This window comes from Epinephelus fuscoguttatus, linkage group LG3, assembly GCF_011397635.1.
Source record: "Epinephelus fuscoguttatus linkage group LG3, E.fuscoguttatus.final_Chr_v1".
In the NCBI taxonomy this organism is placed as follows: domain Eukaryota; kingdom Metazoa; phylum Chordata; class Actinopteri; order Perciformes; family Serranidae; genus Epinephelus; species Epinephelus fuscoguttatus.
Window position 1 is genome coordinate 30,839,716 of NC_064754.1, and position 16,534 is coordinate 30,856,249.

Here is a 16,534-nt window from a genome sequence, read left to right on the forward strand (position 1 = left end):
TATATATAAAACCCACGTCATGAGTTCTACTTGGAGAGATACAGTTTGAATCCCCATAAATAACAAAACCATTGCCAGAAAGAAAAGTTGGCATTGTCCTTTTTCTGCAAACAACAGGTGTGTTACATCTGCACATTTTCATGAAGCGGATACGTTGAAACTTTACATAATGCGTGGTAAGGTATAGGCACAAAAAGCACTTGGTTAGTGTGTAAATATCATGTTTGGGTTTAAGATAACCACTTTGGATGGCACAAATAAGGCCAGAGCTTTTTGTGGCACTGTACTGGCAGGAGAAGAAAAACAGCCGCTTTACGCAGCACCATTCCAGCAGGAAAAGCAGTGATGTCTTGATAAAAAAAACCAACCACTTTTCACGCTTAAAAAGCTGCTGGAAACACAGTAATGAAATCACAACCTTTTTTTGTTGTTGTTGTTTGTTTGTTGGTCTCTAGCAGTGGTCTGCAGCTTGGCAGGCGTCTCGCCCAGGCATCACGCAACCCACCATCCCCTCCACCCCCAAATGATAAATTCAACAATGTGACGTCATTTTAGAAATGGTAATATGATATGAATGAAGTGTGTAAATGTAACATATTCATGGTTTGCAGACACATACAATGCCAACATTTTCCTCTGGTGACTGGGCTGTAAATAATGTTTGAATGTATTGACATATTGTGCTACTTGTTTACACAATTTATACTCTCATAACTTATGCAATAACTGCTCAGATAAAATGTTCATGCAGGTTCATTACTGTGACGTGCAGTTTCCCTCGCTTTATTCTTAGCAACATTATGAGCTCACTTCCCTAAAGGAAATGAAAGACAATGGTAAACGTCCGGCTGCTGATCACATTTCACTAAGGAAGCATTCTTAACAGAGCGACCCCCTCACTATACTGCTGCCACATCCCTGCCGGAGCATTTCATCTACGGCAAAATGACCAAGAAAGGCCTAAAAATCGTGAACTGTGGGCCAGTCTGTGTCAGCCACATGTTGACTGGAGCAAGGGCACTGTAGCTTTTAAATGTAGCGATGAAGCTGAATCCCGTTTCCTCACAAACTGTTTGTACAATGAAAAAAGCGATCACAGAGTTCCATTAGCTGCAGTAAAGTAGTCCAAACACTGATCCACTGATACTTTTGGGAATATGAAATGGTTGTAAAGTGACATGTGAGTGTAGCTATCTCTGTTTCAGACATTTTGCAGGTCTGTCACATTAAGGCTTTATACACAAACGGAAAGAACAAATAAATTAATAAAAATGGATTCTTCTGAAGATTTACAGTTTCCACATAATTTCAAACTTTCCATTTTTGCTAGCCTCTTAATGCAGTGTATTTTCATTACATATGGAAAAGTAATTCTGATTTTTATCTTCTATATCTATTTCTTTGTTCAGTAGAAGAAAGCTTTGCGTGATGTTTTTAATGACTCACTATCAGAGGTGTAAAATATTCAACACTGGCATTTCCTCTTCATATTAAAAAATGTAACATTTAAATTATGTGACAGGCCATATTTCCCATTTGATGGCTTGATATTTATGTTTTATATTGGTTAGCACTGTCGCCTTACAGCAAGAGGGTTCCTGGTTTGCATGTTCTCCCCATGTCAGCATGGGTTTACTCCAGGTACTCCAGCTTCCTCCCACAGTCCACAGATATGCAGGTTAATTGGTGACTCTCCATAGGTGTGAATATGAACGTGAATGGTTGTCTGTCTCTATGTGTCAGTCCTGTGGCGACCTGTCCAGGGTGTACCCTGCCTCTCGCCCAATGTCAGATGGGATAGGCTCCAGCAACAAATGTATCTGAAGGATTAATGCTGAGCTTTGTTGTCATTCTACTTTTTTTTTGTTAGATTATTTTTTGGTTGTTTTGCCTTTAATTGATAGGACAGTTGAGTGTGAAGGGGGGAGAGAGAGGGAGTGCCACGCAGCAGGCTGGAGGGAACCTGGGCAACTGCAGCAAGGATGAAACCTTTGAAACCTTTGCACATGGGGCGCTCTATCCACTAAGCCGCTGACGCACCATCATTGTACAAATTAGTATGTGAACAAAATGCAAAGGTTAGATATGAACTATTACAATTGCTCAAAAAAAAGTAAAGTCCTTTGTGAGTTCAGACAAAAAGCTGGGCTGTAGCCTATCCCAGCTGACATTGGACAAGTTGCCAGACTATCACAGGGCTAACACAGAAACAGACAACCATTCACACTCACATTCACACCTACGGACAATTTAGAGTCACCAATTAACCTGCATGTCTTTGGACTGTGGGAGGAAGCTGGAGTAGAAAACCCATGTTGACACAGGGAGATCATACAAGCTCTAACTTGGAATTTCATGTGATATAGATTTTGGTACAACAACACAACACTCTTTTTGAAGTTGTTGTCACATTGTTTCATTTTATTCTTAAAAATCAAACAGAACAATTACACAATTGTTTTGTTCTCCACACAAAACAATATTCAGGACCAGAGTGTGCAGCATCAACATTTTAAAGATTTCTCACAAAAGGTTAACTTTGGCAAGCTGTGATTAATATATATGAATGTACATGAATGACATAAAGAAATACAATAAACTTTACACAAAAAACATTTCAGATCTGAATTTGCACTCATGTATGAAAGCTTGTTACATTATTATTCGGGGGTGGAAGTAACTCAATCCATAGAGAAATAGGTTGGGAACCGGAGGGTTGCCAGCTCAAGCCCCCGTCCACACCAAATATAGAGTGTGGACTGGTAGCTGGAAACTGCAAGGTGCTTCTGAGCAAGGCACCAAACCACCCGTCCATATATGGACAGCCCCCTTGCTTTGACATCTCTCCATTTAATGCATGTATAGGTTCTATGTGCATACACAGGCCCATGTGTGAAGAAAAAAAATTCCCTTGGGGATTGATAGTACTTCCTCATCACAAGCTTGCCTAAAGGATTGTGGATTGAAATGACTCAGCTGTCTGTTGTCGGTTTCATCCATCGACTGATGGCTTTAGAAATTCCTGCACCTGCGACCATTAAAACTGGTCTTATGGATGTAGCTGCAGCAGCAGCAGCACCAGCTACAGGGGCATTAACTACAGCTGTGACTACTGCTGCCACAAACAACTGATTACCCACAGTGTTCATATAGCCTCCAAACCTGCTCCACCGTTCCTTTGAATTCTTCTTTCTCTGGGCCTCTTCATACATGCTTCTGGTGTAATAGTTACCATTTAACTGCACTGTCTTGTCTATCAGTTCAAACAGATCAGCCACCTGAGTGCGATTTTCCATAGATGTGTTGTCAAATACAGTGTACCCAGCTGTACAGCCACTTATGACTTCCCAGAGGCCAGAATTTTGGTCTAAGTAATCCTGGATGGATTTCCCCTTGAGCTCATCTCCCCTAGTGAAAAGCACCAGCGTGTATTTGGAGGCTTCCTCACCGAAGTTGTTCTTGATCCACTTTATTGCATTCTTCTCCTCTTCTGAGAACGGTACATTCAGTCTGATCACCAGCAGGAATATATGGGGTCCTGGGTCAGACAGCACGATACATGTCTCTATTTCACCTTTCAGCAGGCCATCCCCTATCGATGTGTCAAACACACCGGGGGTGTCGACCACACTGACAGTTCTGTTATCAAAGTGGCCAGTTTCTTTTTTACATGTCACTGTCACAGAAGATGGAGAAATCCCTGAGGTAAAAGCTTGTCGTCCCAGGATGGTGTTCCCTGTTGCGCTCTTTCCTGATCCAGTCTTCCCCAGCAGGACAATCCTCAGGTTGTTGACAACTGGAGAGCTGTGTGAGTCTGTGGACAAAAACACAAAGAGACAGTTCATTTGAATTCATGAGTTTTTGGCCAGCTTACATCACTAGTGTGAAAGTCCTGCATATATGCACACACAAGTAAAGACACTCACCTTCAGTTGAAATTAAACCCATGTTGCAGAAAAAGAAATACCAGGAAACACTTGTCAAACCTGTCTTTGAACCACAAAATCTGTCTGTGTTTCTCAACCCTTTCTTCCAGATCACAGTACATCCGTCCATCTGTGTGCTAGTTACTACCCCCGCCCCCCTTCCCTCCCTCTGTCTCTCTCTCTTTCTCAACCTCAGTGGTTTCCTGGAAAGTGAAACTACAACTTGCAGAAGGCCTACATGGAAACTTCGCTCATGCCAAAGGAGGTGACACCCTTATCTCAGCTTTGGCACACACTCTAAAAGGAGACTTGGCATCATAACTCATTTGCATTGCCGTTTTGTAGACAGAAACATTCCTCCCTCTCTCTCTGTCTCCAACTTAGTGTTTCCAGTGAAGTGAAACTCTCCCTCTCTCTCTCTCTCTCTCTCTCTCTCTCTCTACCAGCGGTTTCCTGGAAAGTGAAACTACATCTTTCAGAAAACTGTTGACATGAGGCTCAAACCATTATTAAAATAATTCAGATGGACATTTCTTGCATGCTAAAGCAGGCAACCCCCAAACTTCAGCTTTGGCACAAATTCTTAAAGGAGTGTTGACATCATCTCTTTGTAGACAGAAAATAGAGATCTAGTTGAATAACTTCTCTATGGATATGCCACTTTAATCAATGATCAAGATTCAAGGTTTATCTGTATTTGCATTACACAACACAGAACTGCACAATGAAATGCAGCTGTCGCCGCTCCATGTTGCACACTGGGAAGTTGTGTAAATTAAATTAAAATATGAAAAATAAGTTAAAAAAAAAAAAAACAGAGGAAGGTAGAATAAAGACAAGAAACACAACACAAGCTATTCTTCATCCATCAAGTATGCACACTTATATTTGTTTAGCCTCTTTTAGTGTCCTTGATTTGCATCTCTTTGTAGCCAGAATGCATCTTTTTTTGTGGTTTTGAGTCTTTTTGAGGTAACTTTTGTAGTTATTTTGTGTGTCTGCAGTTCCTTTGAATTTCGTTGCGTTGATTTTTAATCTCTTCCTGATCAGCACATGTTAATTTGAGTGACATTTTCAAGTTCAACTTTGAGCCCCTGTGCCCAGTATACCCGTTCAGTATTCCCGCCTTGACAGGGAAATTCGCCACGAAAACAATACGTAATTATAACAGAACAACACAATGCAGATTCACAGATAAAATGTCTGTATGTTTATACATACTACTCCCTGTATTGAGTAGAAATAGACAGTTAAACAATTGCAGAGCATTTTGGTGTCCTTTTTTTGTAAACGGCATCCCAGTTTTTGTGTCTAATCATCATGCACTGTCAGAAGTTTCCATTGAAATGTCTTACTACTGAAGAAATAGTCTGTACGAAAAGAGTAAAGTGAAGTCTTCTGATTATACTGACACTATCAACGTTAGACAGTGGTTTCCTGGAAAGTGAAACTACAACTTGCAGAAGGCCTACATGGAAACTTCGCTCATGCCAAAGGAGGTGACACCCTTATCTCAGCTTTGGCACACACTCTAAAAGGAGACTTGGCATCATAACTCATTTGCATTGCCGTTTTGTAAACAGAAACATTCCTCCCTCTCTCTCTGTCTCCAACTTAGTGTTTCCAGTGAAGTGAAACTCTCCCTCTCTCTCTCTCTCTCTCTCTCTCCCTCTCTCTCTCTCTCTACCAGCGGTTTCCTGGAAAGTGAAACTACATCTTTCAGAAAGCTGTTGACATGAGGCTCAAACCATTATTAAAATAATTCAGATGGACATTTCTTGCATGCTAAAGCAGGCAACCCCCAAACTTCAGCTTTGGCACAAATTCTTAAAGGAGTGTTGACATCATCTCTTTGTAGACAGAAAATAGAGATCTAGTTGAATAACTTCTCTATGGATATGCCACTTTAATCAATGATCAAGATTCAAGGTTTATCTGTATTTGCATTACACAACACAGAACTGCACAATGAAATGCAGCTGTCGCCGCTCCATGTTGCACACTGGGAAGTTGTGTAAATTAAATTAAAATATGAAAAATAAGTAAAAAAAAAACAAAAAACAGAGGAAGGTAGAATAAAGACAAGAAACACAACACAAGCTATTCTTCATCCATCAAGTATGCGCACTTATATTTGTTTAGCCTCTTTTAGTGTCCTTGATTTGCATCTCTTTGTAGCCAGAATGCATCTTTTTTTGTGGTTTTGAGTCTTTTTGAGGTAACTTTTGTAGTTATTTTGTGTGTCTGCAGTTCCTTTGAATTTCGTTGCGTTGATTTTTAATCTCTTCCTGATCAGCACATGTTAATTTGAGTGACATTTTCAAGTTCAACTTTGAGCCCCTGTGCCCAGTATACCCGTTCAGTATTCCCGCCTTGACAGGGAAATTTGCCACGAAAACAATACGTAATTATAACAGAACAACACAATGCAGATTCACAGATAAAATGTCTGTATGTTTATACATACTACTCCCTGTATTGAGTAGAAATAGACAGTTAAACAATTGCAGAGCATTTTGGTGTCCTTTTTTATAAACGGCATCCCAGTTTTTGTGTCTAATCATCATGCACTGTCAGAAGTTTCCATTGAAATGTCTTACTACTGAAGAAATAGTCTGTACAAAAAGAGTAAAGTGAAGTCTTCTGATTATACTGACACTATCAACGTTAGACAGTGGTTGACAGGAAGTGACTTTTCTGAAGTGATGTCTGCTCTCCTGCAGAACCAGTTTTCCTGCTCACTTTGACATCTTTCAATAAGGTTGTGCTTCCACTCTCTCTTTGTTGCACCTCTCTCGTTAAATGTCTTCACATACCAAGTACACTGAATGTAGGTGTGGTGGTTACCAGGATCAACTGCGATCAGTATGTTCTTTTCGCTTGAACCAAACTACAAATCATCATAAAGGCATTTTGGCAGCTTTAATATTTCCCATTGTGCAGAGAGCACCATGATGTTCAGGAAACCGTATGACCTTTTGTGTAAAACAAACCTGGTATTATAAGCATACTTGCTATGCTGTGTGAGTGTTATATGACACTATAATATCTGCGTTCAAAGGCGTAGATTTCAGGAGGGAGGTGAAGCACATTTCCCCCTCAGTGTTTAGAACATGGGCATTTGCCCAGCCCACAGAGGTTAGCATTGTCATCTCACAGCAAGAGGGTTCCTGGTTTGACCCTGGGTATGGGGGAGCCCTTCTGTGCAGAGTTTGCATGTTCTCCCCATTACCCTTAGGTTTGAATGCGAAAATGAATGGTTGTTCATCTCTATGAGTCAGCCCTGTGACAGTCTAGCAACCCATCCAGGATATACACCCCCCCACCCCCACCCCGCCCTTTCATGTACTATAGATTTTTGTACAATGACCTAAGACACTTGACACTGACAAGTTGTTGTCATATTTCTTTATTTTATTCTTACAAATCCAACACACAATATGACGTTCAGGATAAGAGTGTGCAGCATCAACATTTAAACATTTGTCATAAAAGGTTAATTTATGGTTCAAAGCAGACAAGCTGTGATTGATATGTATGAATGTACATAAATGGAGCAACATTAAATATTTACAAAAGGGCAAATATGAATGTAATGTGTGAAAAGGAAATCAATGGAATGACTTTACACAAAGTATCATGGCTTGACATGACTCAGCTGTCTGTTTTAGGTTTCACCCACCACCCCATGACCTTAGAGATTCCTCCACTTGCAGCCACTGAAATCACTCTCATGGATGTAGCTGCTGTAAACAAAGCACCAGCTACAGGGGCTGCTTCCTCTGCCATTACAGCTGCACCAGCTGCAGGGACAGCTGTGGCTGCTGCTGCCACAAACAACTGATTACCCACAGTGTTCATATAGCCTCCCACCCTTTTCCACCATTCCTTTGAATTCTTCTTTTTCTGGGCCTCTTCGTACATGCTTCTGGTGTAATAGTTACCATTTAACTGCACTATCTCGTCTATCAGTTCAAACAGATCAGCCACCTGAGTGTGATTTTCCATGCATGTGTTGTCAAATACATGGTACCCAGCTGTACAGTCATCGATGAACTCCCTGAGTTCAGAACTTTGGTCTATATAATCCTGGATGGATTTCCCCTTGAGCTCATCTCCCCTAGTGAAAAGCACCAGCGTATAATTGGAGGCTTCCTCACCGAAGTTGTTCTTGATCCACTTTATTGCATTCTTCTCCTCTTCTGTGAACCGTACATTCAGTCTGATCACCAGCAGGAATATATGGGGTCCTGGGTCAGACAGCACGATACATGTCTCTATTTCACCTTTCAGCTGGTCTTCCTTAATCGATGTGTCAAAGACACCGGGGGTGTCGACCACACTGACAGTTCTGTTATCAAAGTGGCAAGTTTCTTTTTTACATGTCACTGTCACAGAAGACGGAGAAATCTCTGAGGTAAAAGCTTGTCGTCCCAGGATGGTGTTCCCTGTTGCGCTCTTTCCTGATCCAGTCTTCCCCAGCAGGACAATCCTCAGGTCGCTGACAACTGGAGAGCTGTGTGAGTCTGTGGACAAAAAGATAGATGGTTCGTTTGAATTCTTGAGTCTTTGGCCAGCTCACATCAGGAGTGTAAAGCATATATGCACACACAAGTAAAGACACTCACCTTCAGTTGAAATTAAACCCATGTTGTTGCAGAGAAAGAAATACCAGGAAACACTTGTCAGTCCTGTTTTTGAATCACAAATTCTGTGCGTGTTTCTCAACCCTTTCTTCCAGATTACAGTACCTCTGTCCTTCTGTGTGCTTGTTATTCCTCCCTCCCCTCCTCCCTCTCTCTATATACCTCAGCGGTTTCCTGTAAAGTGAAACTACAACTTGCAGAAGGCCTGCATGTGAACTTCCCACATGCTAAAGGCGGTGACATTTGGCACGCTCTTAAAGGAGACTTGGTATCATGAGTCACTGGCATTGCCTTGTTGCAGACAGAAACCAGAGATCTGAACTTTTCTATTGAACATGACTCGAGCATTGATAATTAAGTTTAATGTTCAGGGGTGCACAATGAAATGCAGTTGTGGCCACTTTCATGCTGCACACTGAGAAATTGTATAAATGAGACACAGGCATTATATTACCATACAATTAAACCTGCATCAAATGATTTTCTGGACTCTTGGAGGGCACGGGAAACAAACATGGAATGCAAAAAATGTCAACAGGTTTGGCCTTTCAGCCTGCATTGCAGCAATCAAAGCCAGATGCACTTTGATTCCAAACTCTCCTGTCAGGCCTCTTTCTGCAACAAATAATGAGCATGCTTTGCTCAAGCACCCGGAAGAGAGGATGTTGAAGCCCAGTAGGAGAATGGTGGCTGTCTAATGCCATCTAGTGGCTATGCAGAGCAACTTCACCCAGCATGCCATCAAAATGTCCAAAAATAGTCACTAAATTCAATATATTTTCTTTTTAAAGATATTTTTTGGGCATTTTGCCTTTAATTGACAGGACAGGTAAGCGTGAAGGGGGGAGAGAGAGAAGGGGGGATGACATGCAGCAAAGGGCCACAGACTGGATTCGAACCCAGGCCGCTGCGGCAACAGCCTTGTACATGGGGCGCCTGTTCTGCCACTAAGCCACCGACACACCGAAATTCAATATATTTTCATGCCTCTGTGCCGGCGATAGCTGTGCCAGTGCCATTATATTTTCAAATTGTTCGCCTGTCCGTCCATCTGTAAGTCTGTATAGCCGTCCGTCCATCCCATCCTTGTGAACACGATATCTCAAGAAAGCCTCAAGGGAATTTTTTTTCAAAGTAGGCACAAACGTTAACTTAGACTCAAGGATGAATTTATTAGATTTAGGTGGTCAAAGGTCAAGGTCACTGTGGCCTTGAACCCTCTTCTGAATGCAAAATCTCAAGAACAGCTTGAGGAAATTGCTTCAAATTTGGCTTAAATGTTCACTTGTACTCAACAATGAACTGAATGGATTTCAGTGGTCAAAGGTCAAGGTCAATGCGACCTTGCGTCTGTCTCATTGTCATGAATGCTATGTCGTAAGAACACCTTAAGAACATTTCTTTAAATTTGACTCAAAGATCCACTTAGACTGAAGAATAACCTGATTGGAATTTTGTGGTTGAAGGTCAAAGGTCAAGGTCAGTGTGACCTTGCAAAATATGTTTTTGGCCATAACTCAAGAAGTCATGTACTAATTATGACATAACTTCACACAGATGTCTGATAAGATAAAATGATGACGTGATGACAGTTTATATCAAAAAGATCAAAGGTCAGGTTCACTGTGACATCATAATGTTCTGCATAAAATACTTTTCTGGCCATTATTCAACATTATATCTCAGGAACAGAAGGTGAGACATTTGGTCAGATGCTTAATTGGTGACACTCATCTTGGGTGATTGTGTAGATTTTCTGTGTTGCCGGGGGGAAGATGTGTGTGAAGCCTCCATGTTTTCACAGACATGGATGTAAACTGTAACTGCAACTTGAGAGGAGCGCAGAGGCATAAAATCGCAGGGTGGTAATTCTTTTTTTATCTTTTTCACCAAAAAAAGTTACAATTTCCACTAGTTTTGGTAGATTTACACTCTAGTATGACATAGAGGTTGTTTCATGCTGCGCTTGTCAGGTCTCCAGTCAGCTCTCTCCTCCTCGGCTCCATCCATTGCCTCATTATGGCCGCTCCAACTTCAAGAAATGACAACATGGTAGCAATCAACAACGTCTATAACAAAGTGTCCTTGTGCTGTCATTTTTTGCATAACTAGCTATGTGTGTGTGTGTATTTAGTATGCAGTATTACACACTGCTGCCCTCCCACACCCCTGTGTATGAGTTTCAGAGAGACAAACCGGCCAGTCATAACAGAAGAAAGACACCAACTACTCACATCACACGACTATACTGCCAAGAAACTCACTAAGGATCATCAACACGGTATCTGTGGACATCTGGTTCTTTGATTACTAATTGAAAGGTGAGTTTTATTTTGCTGGGACTGTGAAAGTGAATGGATAGCTTGAACCAAAGAAAACATGTCCAGATGGAGCGAGTTTAATGCTCTCATTCTTGCTTACTTTACTATTATACTGCACAATTTCTGTATATGTTTTACTAATATTAAGTTCATTTAAATGTGCCTCTATAAAGTTACACTATCATCTTAACAGCGTTAAACAAGAAAGGATACCGAGGAAAAGAGGGGACTCCTCTCAGCAACTCAATCACTGGACTGAATGTCTGAGAATATACTCTGGGCAGCACTGGCTTTTGTCTACTGAGTGCTCACTATCCTCCTCAGGAGAAAGACAAGAAAAAAAACTGAGGTTTATCTGAGAGACATTTTTGTTGACCTTAAAGTTTCCTCAGCAACAATGGCATCAACTGGTCTTCAGCTGCTGGGCTTGGTCTTGGCTGTGCTGGGTTGGGTGTGCGGGGCGCTGGTGTGCGCGGCTCCTCTGTGGCGTGTGTCGGCCTTCGTGGGTGGAGAGCTGGTGATTGCTCAGGTGCTGTGGGAGGGACTGTGGATGAACTGTCTGTCTCAAACCACAGGCCAGATCCAGTGCAAGACCTATGACTCCACCCTGGCCCTGCCCGTGTCTGCCCAAGCCGCCCGAGGCCTCACTGTTCTCTCCCTGCTCCTCTGCCTTCTAGCCCTCATGCTTGGGGTGGCCGGGGCCAAGTGCACTCACTGCATGGATGACGGTAACCAGGCCTCCAAAGCTCGGCTGGCGAGGATAGCAGGGGTGCTCTTCCTTGTAGCTGGCTTGGCCTACATGATACCCATCTGTTGGACTGCCCATGCAATCATCAGGGACTTCTATGATCCGAATGTTGCGGCGCCTTTAAAGAGAGAGCTGGGGCCAGCGCTGTACCTGGGCTGGGGGGCCAGCTTGCTGCTCCTGGTGGGCGGCTCCCTCCTGCACGCAGGCTCCTCTCCACCAGGTGGAAGAACGCTGCCTATTTTGGGAGGAGCAACCAAAGATAACCCACATACAGGGGCAGCAGGAGAGGTGAAGCAACAGGAAAAATCTTTTGTATGAGATGATTTCATTGGACATGTGAGGTACAAACAAGTACAAAGGTCACAATCTCATCAGACAACCTTCTGGAAACTACAAAGTCACCATCGATTAGAGGATATTCAGCAGATATTATGTTTTATATTTTTCAGACTTTGTATCTTTGTATATGCTTCTTCAAGTAATAATATGGATTTAATTACACTTTAATAAATATTTTTTTAGATTTATTAATACATTTACATGATAAACTACATAGCAAAGGGTTTCTAATATAATTTATATCATTATCAGATTTCGGTCAGAGTGGGAGTTGACATGAATTGTGGGAGGATTTAAATGTTTAGAGGTTTAGTAATGTGTGTGACTTACATTTCTTAAATTCCACTCTGCCTCTGCTTCTGTTTGCGTGTGTGGGTGGTCTGTGTACAGAAGACCAGTGTGCATAGTATATCTTTGTGTGCTGGTGTGTTCACTGAAAACGCGTGGGCAGTCGGAGCAACGCTTGTTTATTTACTTTTTACAAATGTTTCTGAGTATTTGGGGTTTTCAGCAAATTTACTCTACATTTTATTTTTCCATTTGGATTTATTTATTCTTCTTCCTCTTGTTTATATTCATTTTTACTCTGCAATATGTATTTCTACTGTACCCTTTTATTGATATCAGCTCAAACACCCCTGTCCAAGTTTTAGAGCTTGTTTCTTTTGCCTACACTGGATGAATTATGACTAATGTTTATGTAATATTATCATTTCTAGCATGAGTAGTTTTGTTATTTAATTTAATGACAACCATTTGTTGCTGATCTAAATAAAACTGCTATACTTTTTGACCTATATGTTCTTTATGTGTATAGTTTACACATTTTCAACATCACTGATCATTAACTGTGTGTCTTACATTACCTTGACATGTAGCAAGACTTATGTTTTATCTAGCTTTTGGCACACTTGACTTAATAACACCATACAGCAGTGATACTCATGGCCCCTCATAGGGTGCAGGGTGTCACTGGGGAGATTAAATGATTCACACTGGGATTTTTTTTGTGTACTTTTAATATACAATAAGCTGCCTTTACACTGCTGTACAGCAACCATCCTGGCAACCGCCTACCCACAAGAGCGTTTCCCCCCAAAACATGAAGTGTTCTTAAAAGCAGCTGCTGCACTACAATCCAGGGCTGTGCTGACAAGGTGGTGCTTCAGTGAATGGCACCGACAGAAGTAGCATGGCGCCATGATTTCTACATATATGGACAATTTGCCAGCCATCTGAAGTTTGATGGAAGTGTTATTGCAAGCCCAGTTTTTCTTCTGGTTGTTCTTATAAGTTGCTAGTGCTGTGTTGCACAACGCCGCATATTCAGACACCATTGTCAGCCCCTCCATCTTGTTATCTTCCTGCTTCTATAACACTGGGCTCCTTCTATTTGATTGTCCAGAACTAAGTGTCTACTGCCAGAACTCTGCGTGGCACAGCAAAATCTATGCGCAGTCATGTCGGTGGCAACTGCTTCAAACCCCGAAACCCCCATGTTCGAAATCACTTCCCCTCTGCTACCTTCCTCTCATTGAAATGACGAGGCTGAGAGTTACCACAAGACTGTTAGAGCAACTTAAGGTGTCAGAGTGCATAAAAAAGCATCAAAATAGAGCTTGTTCATGAAAAAAAGTGGCCCTTGGACTATGCAGGTTGAGCATCCCTGTTGTATACATTAGTGTGACACGTGGCATCACATTTTCCACCTTTAATCTTTTCTATTGTCTGACTTTTAACCACAATATGCACAATAAACACATGTGTTTTCATTCCCCGACTACTGTTCTTCATTATTAGAAGTATGACCCATGTGCTGGGATGGGTCATGAGTTTATGTGCAGAATAAACAGTGTCCCGTGTTACGTCTTTCACTTTACTCCAGTCTTTTTTCAGGACACTTCATGGTCACAGAGGAATGGGTCAGGAACAATAAATGAGCGTAATTTCACACAGGTCAGCTGTGGGAGCAAGGCTAGTGGATATCAGCCATGACTGTGCACTTACTTCACTTCTTATCAGTGTTGGATCCCAAACCGTTAATTCTAACCACTATGAGTGGTGGCAGCAGAGATAGTACACTTGGGGGCAGTAAACACTCAGTAACTGATGCACTCTCTAGCATAAACTGTCACATGGCCCTGTGGCAAGGCTCTGTACAAGTAGCCTAAACATCTGTCTCTGACATGCCACACCAGCTGAAAAAAAAACTGCCAAATTATTTCTTACCTTTCCTCAGTAGAGTTGCAGCCTCCTTATTATCTGGTCCAGTCCCTTAGAGAGACAGATCACTATAAATCAGCTTTGTAGCTTGTTGCGATCTACACAATCTAATGAGTATGTGTTTGTATGTGTGTGTTTGTGTGTCTGTTACTGGTCGACCAGTTTCTCTTGCTCCTGGGTGTATTTGTGGTGTATTTGGCTTTCTGCATAACTCTTCTGCAAATATGACCTCGGGCTGCAGTAATTGCTCTGTAAAACCTGGCCTGCTGGCTGGTGGTAAATGTGTATGGCAGGCTAATGTTTTATGGTGATGTTATATCTGTAACTAACATTACCATAAATGCACTCAGTCAATCTCTTCCTCTGCTGTTCGTTCCCTCTGTTGCTGAGTAGACTGCTTATGTGTGTGCAGTGGCGTAAGGAAGCTACGACCGCCCCCAGTGCACACTATCATGACGGGCCCTCAAGGCCATAACTACCATTGAGGACACCGAGGTCATGACCTCGGTATTTTTTCCCGACCTAAATGAATGAATAAAATGAAAATAAAAATAAACCATTTCATTTGTGCGGTGAAAGTACGTGGGAGGACCGATGGAAGGTGATTGAGCGACTCTCTCTTCTCTATAATAACAATTATTTAAAAAAGAAAATTCTGGTACTCTCGTTTGATCGACGCAGCTTTCATACAGCTTTGCACACACATTACTCTTGGATGGATTACTCGCGAATGCAGGGTCGCACAGAAATGCCACACATATCATATGAAAGTGCAGGACCAGAACTTTCCGAGGATACCACACACATCATTGTGCCGTCATCCCATCACGCTATAAATACAAATCAATTGTCTACAAAATAAAAACCTGATGAATTTCTTTACAGCCCATTATACAGATCTTGTTATCAGTCACTTCATATAGTGAGGAATATCGTATCTTACCACGTCTCAGGCTTGTGTGTGTTTCTCCCTGTCTATCCACATTTGTAGTCCGGCTTTCAAGATGCAAATATCTCCATATTGTCCAGTTGACACTCCATCAAACTTTGTATGACAAGACCAGCCACTTCACCTTTGCGCACCCAGACAACAGTAGCCTAATTATGCATGCGTGACAGGGCCGTAGTCACCATATACATTGAGGGGGACACGCCCCCCCCCCCAAAGATCATGTCGACAAGAAAACGTCCAGAATTTTTTTTTACTGCAAAGTGGCAAATATTATCTTGGAGGAGATCATTGCACTTGGTTGACTATTTTTCTATTATCTTAGATGTAAATATTGCATGTTTATTTCAAATGAAACACGTTTTTGACTTGTGAAAGAGTCAATGGAATTTCTTGCAATAATGAAAAAATACTGGCAATCATGTCCGCCTGGCACAAACCACATGTTTTGGACAGCTGTGAAGTGACAGAATGTCCCAGCATCATGGTTCTTATATTGCCAGATTCCAGAGAGTCTCCCCTCTTCATATATGGCAGAATATGTCAACTTCCAACTTGCTATGGTGAGATACATGTAAAAATGTAAGAATTTAGTAACACGGATTTGTTTTTTTCATTGATATAAAATTAATATAACTGACAACTGACAGATGAAGAGAAGTACTTCCTGCTAAAGTATAAACGGTTCAAACATAATTATAAATACCCACAAACAAAGTTTGGTGAAAGGCAATTACGCTATAGTATGAAGTGGAAAGAGAAACATGATAAGATGGGATTAATCTAATATGATGTGTGTAGTTCAAGTACACCAGATTGAAGGCTTTTGATATATAATTGACAAAAATTTCTGACCCCCCCACATGCACCACGACTAAATGACCTCGGTATTTCAAAAATCCTGCATACAGCCCTGCGGGCCCTGGTGCATGCTATCGTGCATATATTGTCTTGACACTAAGGGAGACTTGCAACATCAATATACATATTACCCAGCAATCATCAATGCATATCTGACAAAGATATCAAAGTAAGTAAGAAATTAGTCATTTTAATTGAATAGTTGTTACAGTATATTATAGATTTTATAGTCGATGTAGAAAAAGCATATGATTTTGTGTTGTATAGCTACTGATTATTTAAAAAATAAAAAATAAAAACCATGACGCAGATGGGTTTGCCTTTTTGAGGACAATGTGTGGCAAATGGCAGGCTTCTAGAATTATTATTTTTTTTATCATTTCACTTTAAACATAAGTATATTTCCGGCGTGGCAATCTGAATCACTTGCAAGGGCCCACTCTCTCTACGACCCCTCCAGCCCAGGGGCCCCAGTGCAATCACACGGCCTGCACTGTCTGTATTTACACCCCTGTGTGTGT

The 16,534-nt window shown here is 41.5% G+C and overlaps 2 protein-coding genes across 4 annotated transcripts; one reads left to right on the forward strand and one right to left on the reverse strand.

Annotated features, from left to right (window-relative positions):
- Nucleotides 1–388: 388 nt before the first annotated feature.
- On the reverse strand, nt 389–8,732 carry LOC125886604 (GTPase IMAP family member 7-like). 3 transcript variants are annotated; one of them, XM_049572929.1, is made up of 2 exons: nt 8,555–8,732; nt 389–3,814 (listed from the first exon to the last, which is right to left on the reverse strand). In XM_049572929.1, exons 1-2 carry the CDS (start codon nt 8,574–8,576, stop codon nt 2,973–2,975), a joined length of 864 nt encoding a protein of 287 aa, XP_049428886.1. In that variant the 5' UTR covers nt 8,577–8,732; the 3' UTR covers nt 389–2,972. The 3 variants fall into 3 exon arrangements, with proteins under 3 accessions (XP_049428886.1, XP_049428884.1, XP_049428885.1); XM_049572927.1 differs by lacking the exon at nt 8,555–8,732 and adding an exon at nt 3,927–4,068; XM_049572928.1 differs by lacking the exon at nt 389–3,814 and adding an exon at nt 7,307–8,452 and having other exon boundaries at nt 8,555–8,721.
- Nucleotides 8,733–10,003: 1,271 nt separating this feature from the next.
- Nucleotides 10,004–12,777, forward strand: LOC125886606 (claudin-9-like). The gene is made up of 2 exons (XM_049572932.1): nt 10,004–10,893; nt 11,087–12,777. The coding sequence occupies exon 2, from the start codon at nt 11,291–11,293 to the stop codon at nt 11,957–11,959; it is 669 nt and encodes a 222-aa protein (XP_049428889.1). The 5' UTR covers nt 10,004–10,893; nt 11,087–11,290; the 3' UTR covers nt 11,960–12,777.
- The last annotated feature ends 3,757 nt before the right edge of the window (nt 12,778–16,534 follow it).